Raw genomic sequence first — 14,920 nt, 5'->3', positions numbered from 1 at the left:
CCTGATACTTTTTGTTGTTTTAGAAGGATGTGTTGCTTTATGCAGGCCAGTCTTGATTAAATGTAAATACAGGAAATTACATATTGGTCATCTCAAAGTTCCCATCCCAACCATGCTTTTTCCCCTCCCAGAAAAGCATGCACATGAATTTCATAGGTGCAGGAAACTAAACTTATTACCAGTATGGCAGGTTGGTAAATGATGTATGTATCAGATTAGCTGTAAAGAACATGTGTGCTATGTTCTCCTTGTCCCAGGACCACTGGATTAATTGCACACATATAGTTGAGGTCATTTGTGTATGTGTGTGAAACGTTTATTAGGCATTATCAGATGTCTTGCAGACAGAAATTCTGGACCAATTCTCAAATTTCATTCAAACATAATTTGTAGGTGAAAAAACGTGTTATCCAAGGATATGAGATATCTCTGCCTTATATATCCACTCTCTGGTGGACCCCTGGTGGCCTAGTGGTTAGCATGCGGGACTCTCACCACTGCGACCCAGGTTCGATTCCCAGTCCCCCGGGCAGATGGAGCTCGTTAGCCCTGTGAGGCCATCCATCTATGAGAAGGTCACTCTAAACAAACCTACGTCCTGAGGACCTCACTGCCATTGTCCAAGCTTGCTTGGCCCCGGCAGATGAACCTTAGGATTAAAGGGTGGGCTCAGTTCAGCGCAGGCTGTGTCTCACCTAAAAAATCCATTGCGCAGGCTGGAAAGGTAAAAGACCTTTCCCAAAAATCTTCGTTCGCGAAGACTGGCCATTATTATATATCCACTCTCTTTAGGTAGAAAGTGAGTTTTATAGGAAGGAAGAATAGGTACTTTGTCTGATTATTCAGTATCTTGCACACTATATTTTAAATTGTTTTTTAATCCTACAATAAAGTAAGAAATAAAGAGTAATCATAAATAGGTACTATATGCAAGAAAGTCTAAGCTCAGATAACTTACTTGTAAATAGCTAAATGAAGGGCTCAGTATGGCCTGCTTTGGAAACCTTTTATGCCACCTTTATATTCACCTTGAAAATGTTTTAAGTTAAACTTTTAGGAATGTTATTTTTATCAGGTTGAAAATTGATCCAAATAAAATAGGTCAGAAACCTGTGTTTACAGCAGAAGCAGAGCAGTTTGATTCATCCCTGTAATGCAACAAAGCAAACTGAATCAAACCTGACTTTAAAACAAGTCAAAGAATTCTGTGCAGCTGTTTCTTGATTTTAGTTCAACTGGATAAAGCCTTGGATTATTTAGCACCTCTCCTCTGATGTGTAAATTACTTAGCTCACTATCCCATCTCTTCATTTGTCTTGATTTTGCCACATTCTTTTCAAGAGATTAATTTTTCTGTAGTGACTAGAAATGTATGTTTCATTCATCTTTTATGGTGAAATATCACTACAGTTGTTGAAGGATGTCTCCAAGAGAATGAAGTTCTCAGTTATTTTGCCTCTTGGTCTAATATAATAGCTTAATTTTGGCTTCTTGGCTCATAAAGAGTATGAAAAATTTGTGAGATTGGGAAAAAAAGATCTCCCTGCACATGTCAGAGGAGTTGGAACTAAATGATTTTTAAGGTCTTTTCCAACACAAACCATTCTATGACTCTGTGAAAAGAATGCTGCTCATGGATGCTTAGGATGGCATTTGGAGATAGAAACCATGTGAACTGTTACCGTGCATACAAAATAAATAACCCTGGGCCTCACGCAGAGATGTAGAAATAAGCTCTGTCAACTCAATTACCCTCACTCTCTTCCTTTGAACTCTCTGGTGTAGTTTGCTTCCCGAGGTAATGGAACAGAATTTATATTTTCAAGCCTTATCAGTTTACATACCTATATGCAGATAACATGCGTGGACGGAAGATGCATTAGGTTAAAAGATTAAAATGAGAATATTTGTAAAGCTTGATGTTTACAGCAGGGGCTTTTTCAGTTTTAAATTTGCACAAGCATAAAATCACATCCAAAACTCAGAGGTGGCCATCATTTGAAGAAAGCTGTAGGGTCAGGCTAGCAATGTCAAGTCAGCCAGATTTCTAAACTTTTTTGTTTGTTTTTCGAAGATTAGGAAAAGTAGTTTTAAGAAACTTTTTTATCAGTTTGGGCATGGGGATGTTCTAGCATCTGACTCAAATGCAGCAGCCCTTTCTTTGATTCTCTCTCCTGTTTGGAATCACAGGATAATCCCCAGGACAAGTAAGGCAATTGCATACGTAAAGGAGCAACATTAGGAAAGTATTTTATGTATTTTTCTTGCTGTCCTTGCATGTGATTTATTCGCTGGAACATGGAAGAAAGCCAGCACACATGGCCAGTTTACACTCTGCAAGATGCCAGTTCAGGAACTTTTTGCGGTAATTAATCTAAACCATAGAATTAAAAACTAGCCAACTGCAGTCTTCACTTTCTTCTTTCTGTTCTCATGACAGGAAGTTGCAGAACCACTGCTAGACCTGAAGGAAGGAATGGACCAACTGGAGCACAATAAAACTTTGGGATTTATCCTTTCTACTCTACTAGCTATTGGGAACTTTCTGAATGGAACCAACGTAAGCCTGCTGTCCCACCCAGCATTTCCCCTGCAGCTTTTTCCTTCTGAAAAACAGAGTCAAAACCATTATGATAATTGCCACACACTATTTATTTTGTACCAGAAAAGTAGTTTAGAAAATAGAACCTGCTTTTTAATGTGTGTTAGGGTGCTTTTTGTCTCTTTCAGCATAATCTGAAGGAAATGCAGAGCTAGGCACTCTTCTAGTGTAACTTCCTTAAATTTAATGTTGATGCTCCATATTCAAATTGTGAGAACTGTGTCATGAGTCATTTCACTGCAGATGGAGTGATTTTAGGCCAAGTCTTCAGCAAGTTAAAAATTAATAAAAGCAATAAGTTTCTTCTCCCATAGGATTCTTCTTCTTTCCCTTCTGCCCCTTTTTGGTCATCATTTTTGCCTACTAGTCTGCATGTGAAGGAGTAAACATTTTTATTTTTAATTTCCTCCCCTTTTTTCCCCTTACAGGCCAAAGCTTTTGAGTTAAGCTACCTCGAGAAGGTTCCAGAAGTCAAGGACACAGTGCACAAACAGTCCCTCCTGCACCATGTCTGCACTATGGTGGTGGAAAAGTTCCCAGACAGCACTGATCTGTATTCAGAGATCGGTGCCATCACTAGGTCAGCCAAGGTATGTCCAGTGGGTAAATATATCTATATGTATGTTTTTATAACACATCTTAGAAGTGAAATATTTAAGATTTTATTTTATTCTTTGATTTTTTGTTACTCCCTGGTTGCAGCACTATTTATAAATGTGGATTCATTGTGTCATTTGCACTGAATTTCAAAGATGCCAGTACTCCCTCTTCTGAGCTTTATTTCTGCCTGTCAGATAGTTCCCTCATCAATGCACTATTAGACAGCCATTAGTTAATGACATTCTTAATGTGTGTAACTATTAGGAACTATTTTTAAGTTAAAACTGTATTTGACCAGTATCTTCAAATATATTTATTCTATGGTTTGGGGGAATCTCTTTTTTAAGGCAGATGCCTGATTGTATTTTAAGGGCAATGGACAGAATGAATTTTTTGCTAATAAAATTGTTTCCAAGATTAAAGTGTCCTTGAAATACTTCGTTTGACTCACAGAATCACAGAGTGGTTGGAACTGAGAGGGACATCAGCACATCATTTAGTCCAACTCCCCACTAAAGCAGGTTCATCTAGAGTAGGTCATGTCTAGGCGGGTTTTGAATATCTGCAGCTGAGGGGACTCCACAGCCTTTCTGGGCAGCCTGTCCCAGTGCTCTGTCACCCTCAAAGTAAAGAAGTTTTCTACTTTTTAGTACTTGTCTTTTCTGTCTTCCTCCTGAAAATAATTTTGGTTATTAAGAGTTAAGGAAAATAAATACATATAAAGGAAACTTGTGGCAGCTCCTTTTTTCAAAAAATGGTAATCTCCCGGTTAATGCATAGGTCTGGTCGATGGCTCAATGTTGTATGCAGGTTATTTATTATTGCTGCTAGCAAACATGATAGAAACACTGTAAACTCACTCTTGGAGCTCTCAGAGTGTGAGATTTCATGAATGACCCTTAAAAACAGTACATTACTTGATTAATGTAGTAAACATGGGAGATAGCAAACATAAAATTCTGTTTAGGAATCATTTCTCATGTGGAAGTGGAAATAATTACGGCAGATAATACTAGTAAACATCTATTCCAGTGTCTTGATTCAGACAGTGGACAATACCAGCTGCTGGAAAGAAGATCACAGGAAGCTTTTAAGGAGGAGAGGAAGACTTCTCTTAGAAAAATGTTATTTCATGAGCCATAATTCTCATTATATGCATCAAATAGAGGAATTATTTCTTTTCCACAGGCCACCTTGTTTGGATATCGAGGGAGGAGTTGAGGAGGGGAAACAACCCTGCATAATAAATTTTTTTTTTAAACTGCAAAAATCAAATCTTATTTTGGCTCTTAGTATAGTTCTTGTGACAATGAATTCATAATCTATTTTTGTCTACTATTGAATTTACCAATTTCAGGATTTACTGTCTGAATATACTGAACAGTCAAAACATTTTTATCTCTCTATTTAACAGAATAACTTAGGTTGGAAAGGATCTCTGAAGGTCATCTGGTTCATCACCTTTTTCAGTGCAGGACGAAATTAAGCTAGGCTGCTCAGATCCTTGTCTAAGTATTAAATGATCCTTTTACGTCTTTTTTTGTGAGACCATTTCCACACTTTTCCTCCATCATACGTTTTGGAGTGGGTTAAACAATAGTAAGCACAGTATTCCAGCCTCTCCTTATAAATGTTATATGCTTACTCTGTTTGTATGTTCTGCTTCTGCTGTCTTTTGTTAGATGTCCTGAGGTTTTCTTTGTGTTTTTTGACTGTTGCTATCCTTTGGACACCTGTTTTCCTTAGGCAGTTCACAAGCACATCCAGTCAGTCTCCTGAGCTGATCAAGCAATTCGGAACTCAGCCCAATGCACAAAGGAGTCCAATACTGCCTGCAGTGTGCGCTTCATTGTCTATAGTAATGACTGTGATCTGCTGAAGCAGATTTACTGTTTATCTCTCAAACCCCTAATAATCTTCAGTCAGGACTAATCTGAATAATTTCTTGCCATTTGTAGATTTTACCCTCTCAATGTTCTTCTTTGTTTCCAGAAAATTTTGAAATACAAAGTGGTAACCATGAGACACCTTCTGTTAACCCTGTCATCAAATGAGAATCAATGTGTATTCCTTCTTTTCTTTTGCTCTCTTGACCTCACACTTCATAGGTGGCCTCTCATGAGGCTCTTGTAAAGATTTTGAAATCTAATTTTCTTTACTTACTCTTATCTGTTCACTATTTTATAAATATATGCAGAATATAGTGGTTATTTTGATGTATTAAATTTCGTGTTACTCATCCTTTCAGCCGGGTCACCAGATACAGTAATAAAACCTGGACCTCTGCATCAACCTTGCTGCTTTTCTAAGGATAGGTGAAACTTTTGCTATCCTCTGAGTCTCCAAATTACCAAGTGTAGTTTCATACATATTCATAGTAATTTTAACAAGTGGCTCAATTTCTTTATTTTAATTGCTGTCAGAATTCTTGTATTCTACTTGTTTACTGCTGTTAAGATATCATCCTCCTCCAACACATTTGTTTCTGCTAACAAGCTTTCAAACCTCGCTATTAATTCACATCTATTCAAAAATATAACACAGAAAAATGAAAGCAGGTACCAGAATAGGTTTCTTCCCAACATCCTTTGTGGTGAAGTTGGATGAAAAGAAGTCATCTTGCTTCCTTTCTCTAACTTTTGTCTTCCTCAGTTTCTTTCATCCCCAGTGATTCCAGACCTCCTACATATTTTCTTTTTTTTTCTTCATACCATAAAGGAATTTGTGGCTTTTGTTTTATATCCTTAAATATTTTCTCTTTGGATTCCAACTCTTCTCCTAGTTTTCCTCTTGTACAGCCTATGTTTAGGCTGATTTATTGCCTTCAGTGAGGTTGGTTTTTCATGTTTGGAAGATTTTAACTTTTTTATGGTTTTGTTTCTAATTTGAGTGATTCTTCTCTCTTAACATTTAGGTATACTGGTTTCTCATTTCCCACTACTTCTCTTTGTTAAGAAGTTATTTCACTTTTTTTTTTAGATTGGGACAAAGTTAATCACTAAAATGATATTACCATAAAAGAGAAGAGCCTTTGTTTTCCAAAATCCTAACTACTGTGTATGGTGTACTCTCAAGTGAATCTTCTATTTTTCAGCTATAAAAAGTGGAAGAAAGCTTAACCCACTGCTGTCACTTATAAAAAATTTTAGGTCTAAGAACGTGCAAAATTGAGCACAGTCTTTCAGTCTGTGGTTTGCTGATCTAGTGGCCCTGCCCAAAGTGGATGAAATTCTAAAAAGGCCAGACAAAATCACATTAAGAGAAATTATAGCCTTAACCTTCCCCATGACGCCCAAGGTCTCCCTCCTTGGGATGTTCCTGCATGTGTTATACCACTGATGGATTACTGTAACAAGCTCTATTCCCACTTGATCGTAGCTACCACAAATCAAAGAGTTAGGATGTGGAAGCCATCCAAGCTGCCCTTTTCAAGGGAATGTTCACAGACAAGACGAAATCTTGGTTTAGGAAAGCTGACAGGAAAGGAGAATTAATATTTCACTGTGGATTAAGCTGTATTTTGAGCTCCATTTTGTCTACAAACATCTTTCAGAAACCACAAAGGCTAAACAATTTCCATCCTGTAGATAAACAGAGATGCCCCTTCCCCTGAGATGCACATTGTACAAGAATTTCCTGAGCCTTTGTTCCTGAAAGAAAAACCCATAAAGAAAACAGGCTACCTCACCAAAAAGTAGTTAGAAAGACAAGAAACAAAATGGTATAGTTATTGTAAAACTTGTGGCTTTTTATTAAGGACTGAAGTCATAAATGGCACCAAAAAAAGCAGACACAAGTGAAAAAATTACAAAAAAATAGAATTCCAGATAAATAAAAGTATAAAATCATGCATGGTGCTGATTGTTTAGTATCCCATGATTAAAATCATGTGTCCTTTTTTTCTTTTTTTAGCATATTTTATTTTTTTCACTGAATTTGTACCAGAACTGATGTGCCTAATACTGAACCAGACCCACAGATTTCTGAAATTAAACTCAGTGTTGGTCCTAGAAGTTTCCTTAAGAAGGAGCTGCATCAGCACCACTACCTTCTCTGTTAGCAAATAAAAAATGTATCCTTATTGAAATGTTTAGCTTCTTTCTCTAACCCATAAACATTTTCCCTGTGCATCTGAAAGCTGGCCAGCTCCATAGAGTAAGCAAGCTAGTAATTGTCATTTTCTTCCTCTGATTTTATTTTACTTGCAAGATGTCAAACTTCTGTCTGGTTTTTAACCCCTCCAGCAAGACACCTGGATTAGTTGTGGATACTAGGCAGTGGAGAAGCAGGCAGCTTTTAAAAATAAGCCATAGAAAACATTAGCAACACAGGGAAAGGGGCAAGGACTGCTGATAGGAAAGAACTTAGGACGAGACTAAGGCATACACAGGGGAGAAGGAAGCCTGCAGCTGCCCTCCGAGGGACTTGGCAGGAAGCTATGGGGAGAAAGGAGGTGGCTGGCACAGAAGTGCCATTTGGCATGCTGTAGCTTCTGCCTGATACAGTGTAAAGCAGAGAAAGGAGAAAAAATTAATTAAAAAATGCTGCCTCCTGTACTCTTTTGGTGGAGTTTCTCTTGTCTCGCTTGACAGGAAGTATTTGTGTGCAGTTATCGTTCAAGTATGTTTTCCCTACATTATTTCAAACAAAAATAAATGCCAAAAGTCAAATTATTTTCCATGGGAAAAACAAAAAAGGTTGAGGAATGCAAGGTTTTTTACAGTTGTGTCATTCTTTGTGGTGCCCGCAGCAAGGACCACTGGCGCTGCCCCAGCTCCTGGCACGTGCTAGCAGGAGCAGAGGTAAAGGCAGCACAGGGTAAGGCAGATCCTGTTGGCTGCAGGGCATACTGGGGCAAGGGGGAAGGAGCTCCATGGCAAATGAGACTTTGAGATTCTCTCAGAAAGAGAGCAAATGAAGTTTAACACATATGCCTGACAGCACTGTGGTGTTTCAGTAACATTCCAGGTGAAATGACGGCAGGAGTTGTTGCAGGTGACATAACACCATCTGAAGGGACCTACATCACCACTTAGTGGTATTGCTCCTTTTTGTCCCACATTGTGGGAACTGCCATACAGCATCTGCAAAAAGATGCCATGTTAGTGTGTTTATTGTTTAATGAACTAAAATGCAGTGGAAATATGTATATATTTGGGTAAATTCATCTGGTCATACCTCAGTAAGCACCTCTGTCCTTTAATTTTTCATTAGTGGGTTGATTCAGCTCCAAAATTGTTTTTGCAGGATGACACTTCTTGCCCTAGAATTAGAAATTTCCAGACAGAACCTCCTTTATATTTTGCTTTCTTTCAAGAGCTGGCATCTATTGCACTTGAAATGCGTGACCCACAGTGTGCAGGTTGAACTAGCATTGGTCTTGGGATAATTCTTGTGACACTTGGTGAAGGAAGCCAGTGTGGAAATATTAGAGGAGACAGAGTTTTGAATGTATGCCACAGAAGGTTGCTGCACTCAGATGACAGTGTGTTTGCAAGGAGCAATTCTCAGAATTTCCTTTGGCGCTGAACCAACTCAGGAAAAGAGGAAGATTTCATGTTCCGTGCCAGAACGCATCCCTGTAATAATGTGAGAACGAACGGTCTGACCTTAAATTATAAACAGCTCAGACCAGGCTGTAGTCTGCTGCAGAAACTATCTTGAACGTTGAAAAGAGAAAGCTTGTCTGTGATTATGTATATGACAACAATAAAATAGTTGTCATTTCACTGTGAATTTAAGGCAACATTTCTCATTGTGAAAGCATCAATCTTCTTTTTAATGGACCTTGTGACTAGGATAAAAATGCAGAGATCCAGGTCTTCCTCAGAAAATATCTGGATTTTATATGTTCACCGCTAAAAAAAAGAAGCTGTAGCAATAAACAATAAGTGGTGTATCAAGCAATAAAAAACAATGATGCTGTGCATGTGTAATTAGTTATTTACTGGCCTTCAGAACAAAGCTTTGGATATAGTGATTTTGAAAAGAAGTGCTTTTTAAGCACAAACCTCAGCTTCATCAGTTTCCATGCATTTATTTGTTTTGGGGTTTTTTACTTCAATCCAGTTGTGACATTTTTGACCCCTTTCAAGGGCTGAATGCTAACACAGGAGGCAGGAAACATGAGTGTATTTAGGTGCAGCATCTTTGTCTTTAGGACAGTTTTGTACTCGCAGTAGTGGGGGAGCTTAGCCTGAAGACTAGAGGAGATTTAACTGGAAAAGAAAACGTGTGTGTAAAACACATTCCAGCTGAGAGAATGCTGAAGAAAAATGACCTGTTATCTCACAGTGACTACATTTGTTTGTTGTGGATGGCACTGCATACCTGGAATTGTATATGCTGCCCTAGGGAATACGCAGTGGAAGGCACTTTAGGTTTGAGCTACTGCATTTAATTCCTAACATCACCTCAAAGCAGGCTTTCCTCTCTCTCCCAAGGAATAATAAAGAGTGCAATTCCTGTGTTGCCATGAGATATTTGGGGCCACAAAGAGAAATAACATCCCAACACAAAAACCAAAAAGGTTCCGTGATACATGTCCTGCCTGAACGATTGAAGCATGGTCTAGTATTTCACGAATGAGAAAGTTTTAAACTTGTATATGTAGCAGGTGATATTAGATGTATGGGATGGAGTTGAACTCGAAAAAAATAGGCCTTTTAAAGGACCAACTTTCATGGAACCTGAATGAGCAGGAAAGTAAATGCTCAGCCATTTGATGGTGGTGGTAGTTTTTGAGTCAGGTGAAAACTGATAAGTCATTTGGCCAGTAGTTGTATCATACAGTATTGAATTCTCAGCCCAGTGGAGTGAGAAACTTGGTAGAATTCTTTTTTTGGTGATGTTGTTTATGGCAAAGTCATCTGCTGCTATGGTAGCAAGCAGTAAATAATGATATAAAGTGATTAAAATGAGTGCTGATGTTCCTGGCATGTGGTTGGAAGGTTTTATTCTTGGTCTGAGTGTCATTTGTGCAAAATATGGTGGTACATCAAATTGAAAAATAGATTTTTATTTTTAAAGTTGCCCATTGGTGACTTAGGGTAATAGTTTGCTGAGGCTCTGTATGGCTTGTGTCATATAAATGAGTCTTTACATCCGATTTGCATATACTGTCTCTGGCTAGTCCACTCTGATGCAACAGCGTCTACAAAGGCACTTCTGAGAAGACTGAACAGTGGACCTAGCAAGAGATTTCACAGATACTAATAGTTCTGAATATTTTTCAGCTAGTGTGATTGTGAATGGAGAGGAACCTGGCAGGAGAAAGGAGAAACATATCAAATATATCTCAGAAGCATTTAGAAAGTTGCTTTTTCTAAATTGTTTTACAAATTAAAATAAACATTACTTAGTGTCTGAAAGAAAGAACATTTCTATTTTGCATAGCAGCCTAAGACAACTCATTCTTTTGCCTGAAGAAAAAAAATTATTAATTTTACAATTTGTAGCAGAAGGTAACAGAAAGCAGGGCCATCAAGCTGCATGATTTTTGCATATATATGTACTGAGGAGGAAGAAGAAGAATATGTTTCCACCTTCCTTCTGATGCCTTAAGCCCCTAATGGTTTTTATTTTTCTAATATTTGTAAACCTTATAAGTTTTATAAGTAGTAGAGGTAGATTTTAAAAGCAGCAGCCCTTATCCCTCTACCCTGTAGCACCCTTTAGTTTACAAATTCCTTAACCCTCTTACCCCATTCCATGTATCCTATATCAATCCTACCCTCGAATCCAGTAGAAATGTTTAGTCTCGATTGTCAAGGCAAGGCCTGTCCTGTTTGGAGAACGCTTGTATCTTGGCCTAAACCGCAAAACAGAGTCAAGAACTAGGTGACACTGTGCCCCGAAGAAGATGATGATGATGAAGAGAGGGTCTCGAAATGCACCCCAGACTCAATTCTAAGGGGTGGACCAGGGGGTGGACCAGAGCAAAAGTTACAGGGTGGACGCACTTGGGATTGGACAGATATTGTTATAAAATGTAACATCTCAGGCACAGCCTGCCCCCGTCGAATAACATCTTTTGCCTTGGCACAATTAAACCCTTTCCTTATCTCACCCTCAATTAACTGCTTCGGAGTTTTTTCTTAGCACCAGCTGAGCAGGCATCACTTCAAATCCTTGAGCCAGGCACAACATCCATATGCTGCTGTCCAGGAAGAAAGCTGTAATGACTATTTCAGATTACTGCTTCCCTTTATTCAGGGGAGCATAGTTATAAAATAATGCCACAACAATGCTTGTCTAAGTACCTCCTATGCTGAGCTCTGCTGGAACTAAAACTCATCCAAATTCCTTCTTAGTCCCAGGATGACCCAGCTGCAGGCAAAAATTGGTGCATCTTTCCTTTCAAGAGAGAAAGAATGAAAAAAAAGAATGATGTTTTTCTACCATTATACAGCATTAATTCTTTTAGTAAAGTGTTAGAAATAAGCACATAAATAAGAAGGTGCAATCCATGCTGCCTTGGGAATGCTGTGTGGACTGGCAAGGAGGTTGTATGATGTTATATATGCCTTTTCATGGTTTTTCTGTGCATAATGTGTTGAATAACAGTTGTTGTTACTCCATGTAAGTTCTTGTTCTCCTTATCGTAGGAAAACATAGTTGGGGGATCATTCTTGCTGTTATAGTTATATATAGCATCCTAAACAGAACAACAGACCTAGAGCAGACTGAAGTGTCTGCACACAAAATTAGCACTGGTGAAATATCACTTCCTGAAATATCAGATGGGGTACCTGATTGTGTCTGAGAAAAACTGGACTTTTAATATTTCACATCTGGATATTTTTCTGTAACTGTATTCCTTTCTGTCCACAAATCAGTGACCAAACACTAGAGAGCTGGCAGCCAGAGATTTCATGAAGGTTTGGCACATTCTTGCAGGCACAGTACAGTTTGCCTGTGGGGAATACATAGGTACATTATCCTATATTGGATTTCCTGCTTTACTCCTTCCAGCAGTTTACAACTTTTGCTTGAGCACACCTGTGCTCCACAGAGGTTTATTCCAGGACAGCTCAGGTGGCATTCGCCTTACTACAGTCGCCTTAGGACTTTCCCAGAGAACTGAATTTTTGTTTATGCTCAGAAAATTCCTGTGTATCCCTTAGAACAAGTTGTCATCCTCAGTCTCTGCAGGAACTTCCCACTCTTGTGAATGTGTTGACTGTTGGCAGATTTCAAGGGGCCGGGAATTTGCCGTGTCTTTTCCCGTCAGACTTGTTGTTCTCAAAAGATGTTTCTTGAATCCCTACAGGCCTGAATCTCTGAGCTTTTTGATAGATTAAAACTCATTCTGTTTTCAGTGAAATCTGTCATAAAATGTCATAAATTTAAACTTCTCAGCTGCAGGGGCTGAGAGGCTTCCTCAACTGGGTTGGATAATTCTTACTAGTAAAAAGACCTAGACCTTGGCATTTATTTTTTTTTTCCTTAACAGGAATGCTAGTATTTTTTCCCATATGTGTTTTAGATATACCATCTGTGGAGAGCAGCAATGTGTTTATCATCAACAGTGAAAATACTGACCTGGAAAGGACTTTTTTTTTTTTTAAACATAGGCATTGATAGGGATATAAGGAAAGCAAAAACCCCACAGCTGCTCCGCCTGCAGGGCTTTTCTGAATAGCAGAATGGATCAAAGGATGTTTTTATTTCCTTGTGAAGAGGAAAAATTCATCACTTTATAAATCACAGCAAAAACAAATCAAATCAATACCAGGAGCTTTTTAATAATAATGCATTTCTTATGGCTATCCTCAGTATAGGTCTCAGCAGTGGATGATGCACACAGCTAGGAAGAATGAAATAAAACCTGTCTCTGACACTGGTTTTCATTTAGCATTAAGGAATTAACTGGGGTACGAGACTATAACATCCCAAGCACTGATGTGTTTAGAATCTGAGAGCTACGTCTGTATTTTATAGCTTGAGTTCATCTGAACTGTGAAGTGGTATTATAAAATAATTTTTTCCTTTCTTCAGAATTCAAGAACATGTTGGATAGTTTTATTTTTTTCATCTGTTGTGTGCTATGTCTGGGTCGTTAATGCACTTTGTTCAGTTGTTAGCAACACGTCCCGAATGTCTTCTGAAGACTATTGCGATTTGAACACCTTTTTTGGTTGATGAATAAAGGACAAGCTCTCCCTCACCTTCTGTGGAATGTGTTGGCTTCTATCCTGATGAATGTTACTGTAGGATGCAATCATTTATTTTAACTGTGTTGAGAGACTTTCAAAGTCGTTGCATGATCTTGTTACAAGCCAGTAAATTCATGTCGTATATCAAGGGATGAAAGTTAGTGCTGAGATCACTAAATAATACATACTTTCAATAAAGCTTTAAAAAATTCTGGCCTGTGAATTTTGTGATTAGAACTAGATCATCTATTAACAAGTCAGTACATGACTAGGGAATAGATCCAAGTGCTTCCTAAAATGGAGAAGTGTTGGCGGGGTACAACAGTGAGCAGTAAACAGGGCATAAAAAGCTATGAGTAGTAGAGAAAAGGATTTAAAAAAAGAGAAAGTTTTGTATTACCTCAGAAAGAACGGAGTCATGCAGTTGCTTGGTGCAGACATGAAGTTATTAGCAAGGGAAAAAACACATCACAGTATTTTATTGTCCCTTCTTTAGCTGTTAGGCCTCCGGGACTAAAACCAAATATATACGTGTATGGGTATTTCTTTGTTTTTTTAGTTTGCCTTACTAACATTACATGCCTAGACGTAGTGTGACAGAGAAAGCTATTTCTTATTTATTTAGTAGTAATAAATAATATGAATTAATATTATGCTGCCACTATATTGACCCTTTCTTATGCATACATTGCATTGTTCAGATATCTAAATATATAATAACCGTGTTTTCGCTTCAAGTGTTACCTTTTATTTTCCTTTCTTTTTTTTCAGGTTGACTTTGAACAACTCCAGGAAAACCTGTGTCAGATGGAAAGACGGTGCAAAGCATCATGGGATCACCTTAAGGCTATAGCAAAGCATGAAATGAAGCCAAGTCTAAAGCAAAAAATGTCTGAGTTCCTTAAAGACTGTGCAGAAAGAATCATAATCCTGAAGATTGTTCATAGAAGAATAATTAACAGGTACAGAATTACAGTAGGGATAGCAATACCTTGATAGTAAATGACTTGATAAGATTATAAATTATGACATCATAAATATGTTTTTTAAATAAGTGTTTAATCCACATTCCTGCAAGAAACGTTACCAGGTTGTATGTGGTGCATACTTTGTTATAGACTCCATTTAAGAAAGATCCCCACTCCAGAAATTTCTGTATTTATGATTAAAAGAAGCAATCTTCCAGGCAATCATTTATTCCCAAGGTGCAATAACTGGGTCTTTTAACACCTAGTCCTCAAAAGCTAGCAGCTTTATGGTTAACCTGCTATATGTTCTGTTCATCCTTCAATGTTTTTGAGGGGGGTTGGCTTACTGTCTGATAAACAAGAACAGACTGTAAAAAAAAATGAATTTTTAATGACAAATTTGTCATATACAGAAGTTGAAGCAAGTCTTGTACAATGAGTTCTTTTGTAGGCAGCATCACTCTTATTTGCAAGATCTACGACTACATGTTTTATGGCTATGCAGCTGAAGACAGAATTAAGATTTCTCAGGATTTGCAGATGGGTTTAATGAAACTGTGAGAGATTTTCTAACTTCTGGATAATTTCCAAAT

At 38.0% G+C, this 14,920-nt stretch overlaps 1 protein-coding gene across 1 annotated transcript in view; it reads left to right on the top strand.

Annotated features, from left to right (window-relative positions):
* Positions 1-14,920, top strand: part of FHOD3 (formin homology 2 domain containing 3) — a 383,569-nt gene that overhangs the window by 341,780 nt on the left and 26,869 nt on the right. Inside the window, 3 exon segments of the mRNA XM_027680405.1 lie at positions 2,441-2,560; positions 3,031-3,192; positions 14,131-14,321. Of these exon segments, the coding sequence (XP_027536206.1) occupies positions 2,441-2,560; positions 3,031-3,192; positions 14,131-14,321 (473 nt within the window).

Source organism: Neopelma chrysocephalum, unplaced genomic scaffold (assembly GCF_003984885.1).
Source record: "Neopelma chrysocephalum unplaced genomic scaffold, ASM398488v2 Primary Assembly neopelma1_22b, whole genome shotgun sequence".
NCBI classification, from domain to species: Eukaryota; Metazoa; Chordata; class Aves; order Passeriformes; family Pipridae; genus Neopelma; species Neopelma chrysocephalum.
This window is presented reverse-complemented; position numbering and strand designations above follow the sequence as displayed.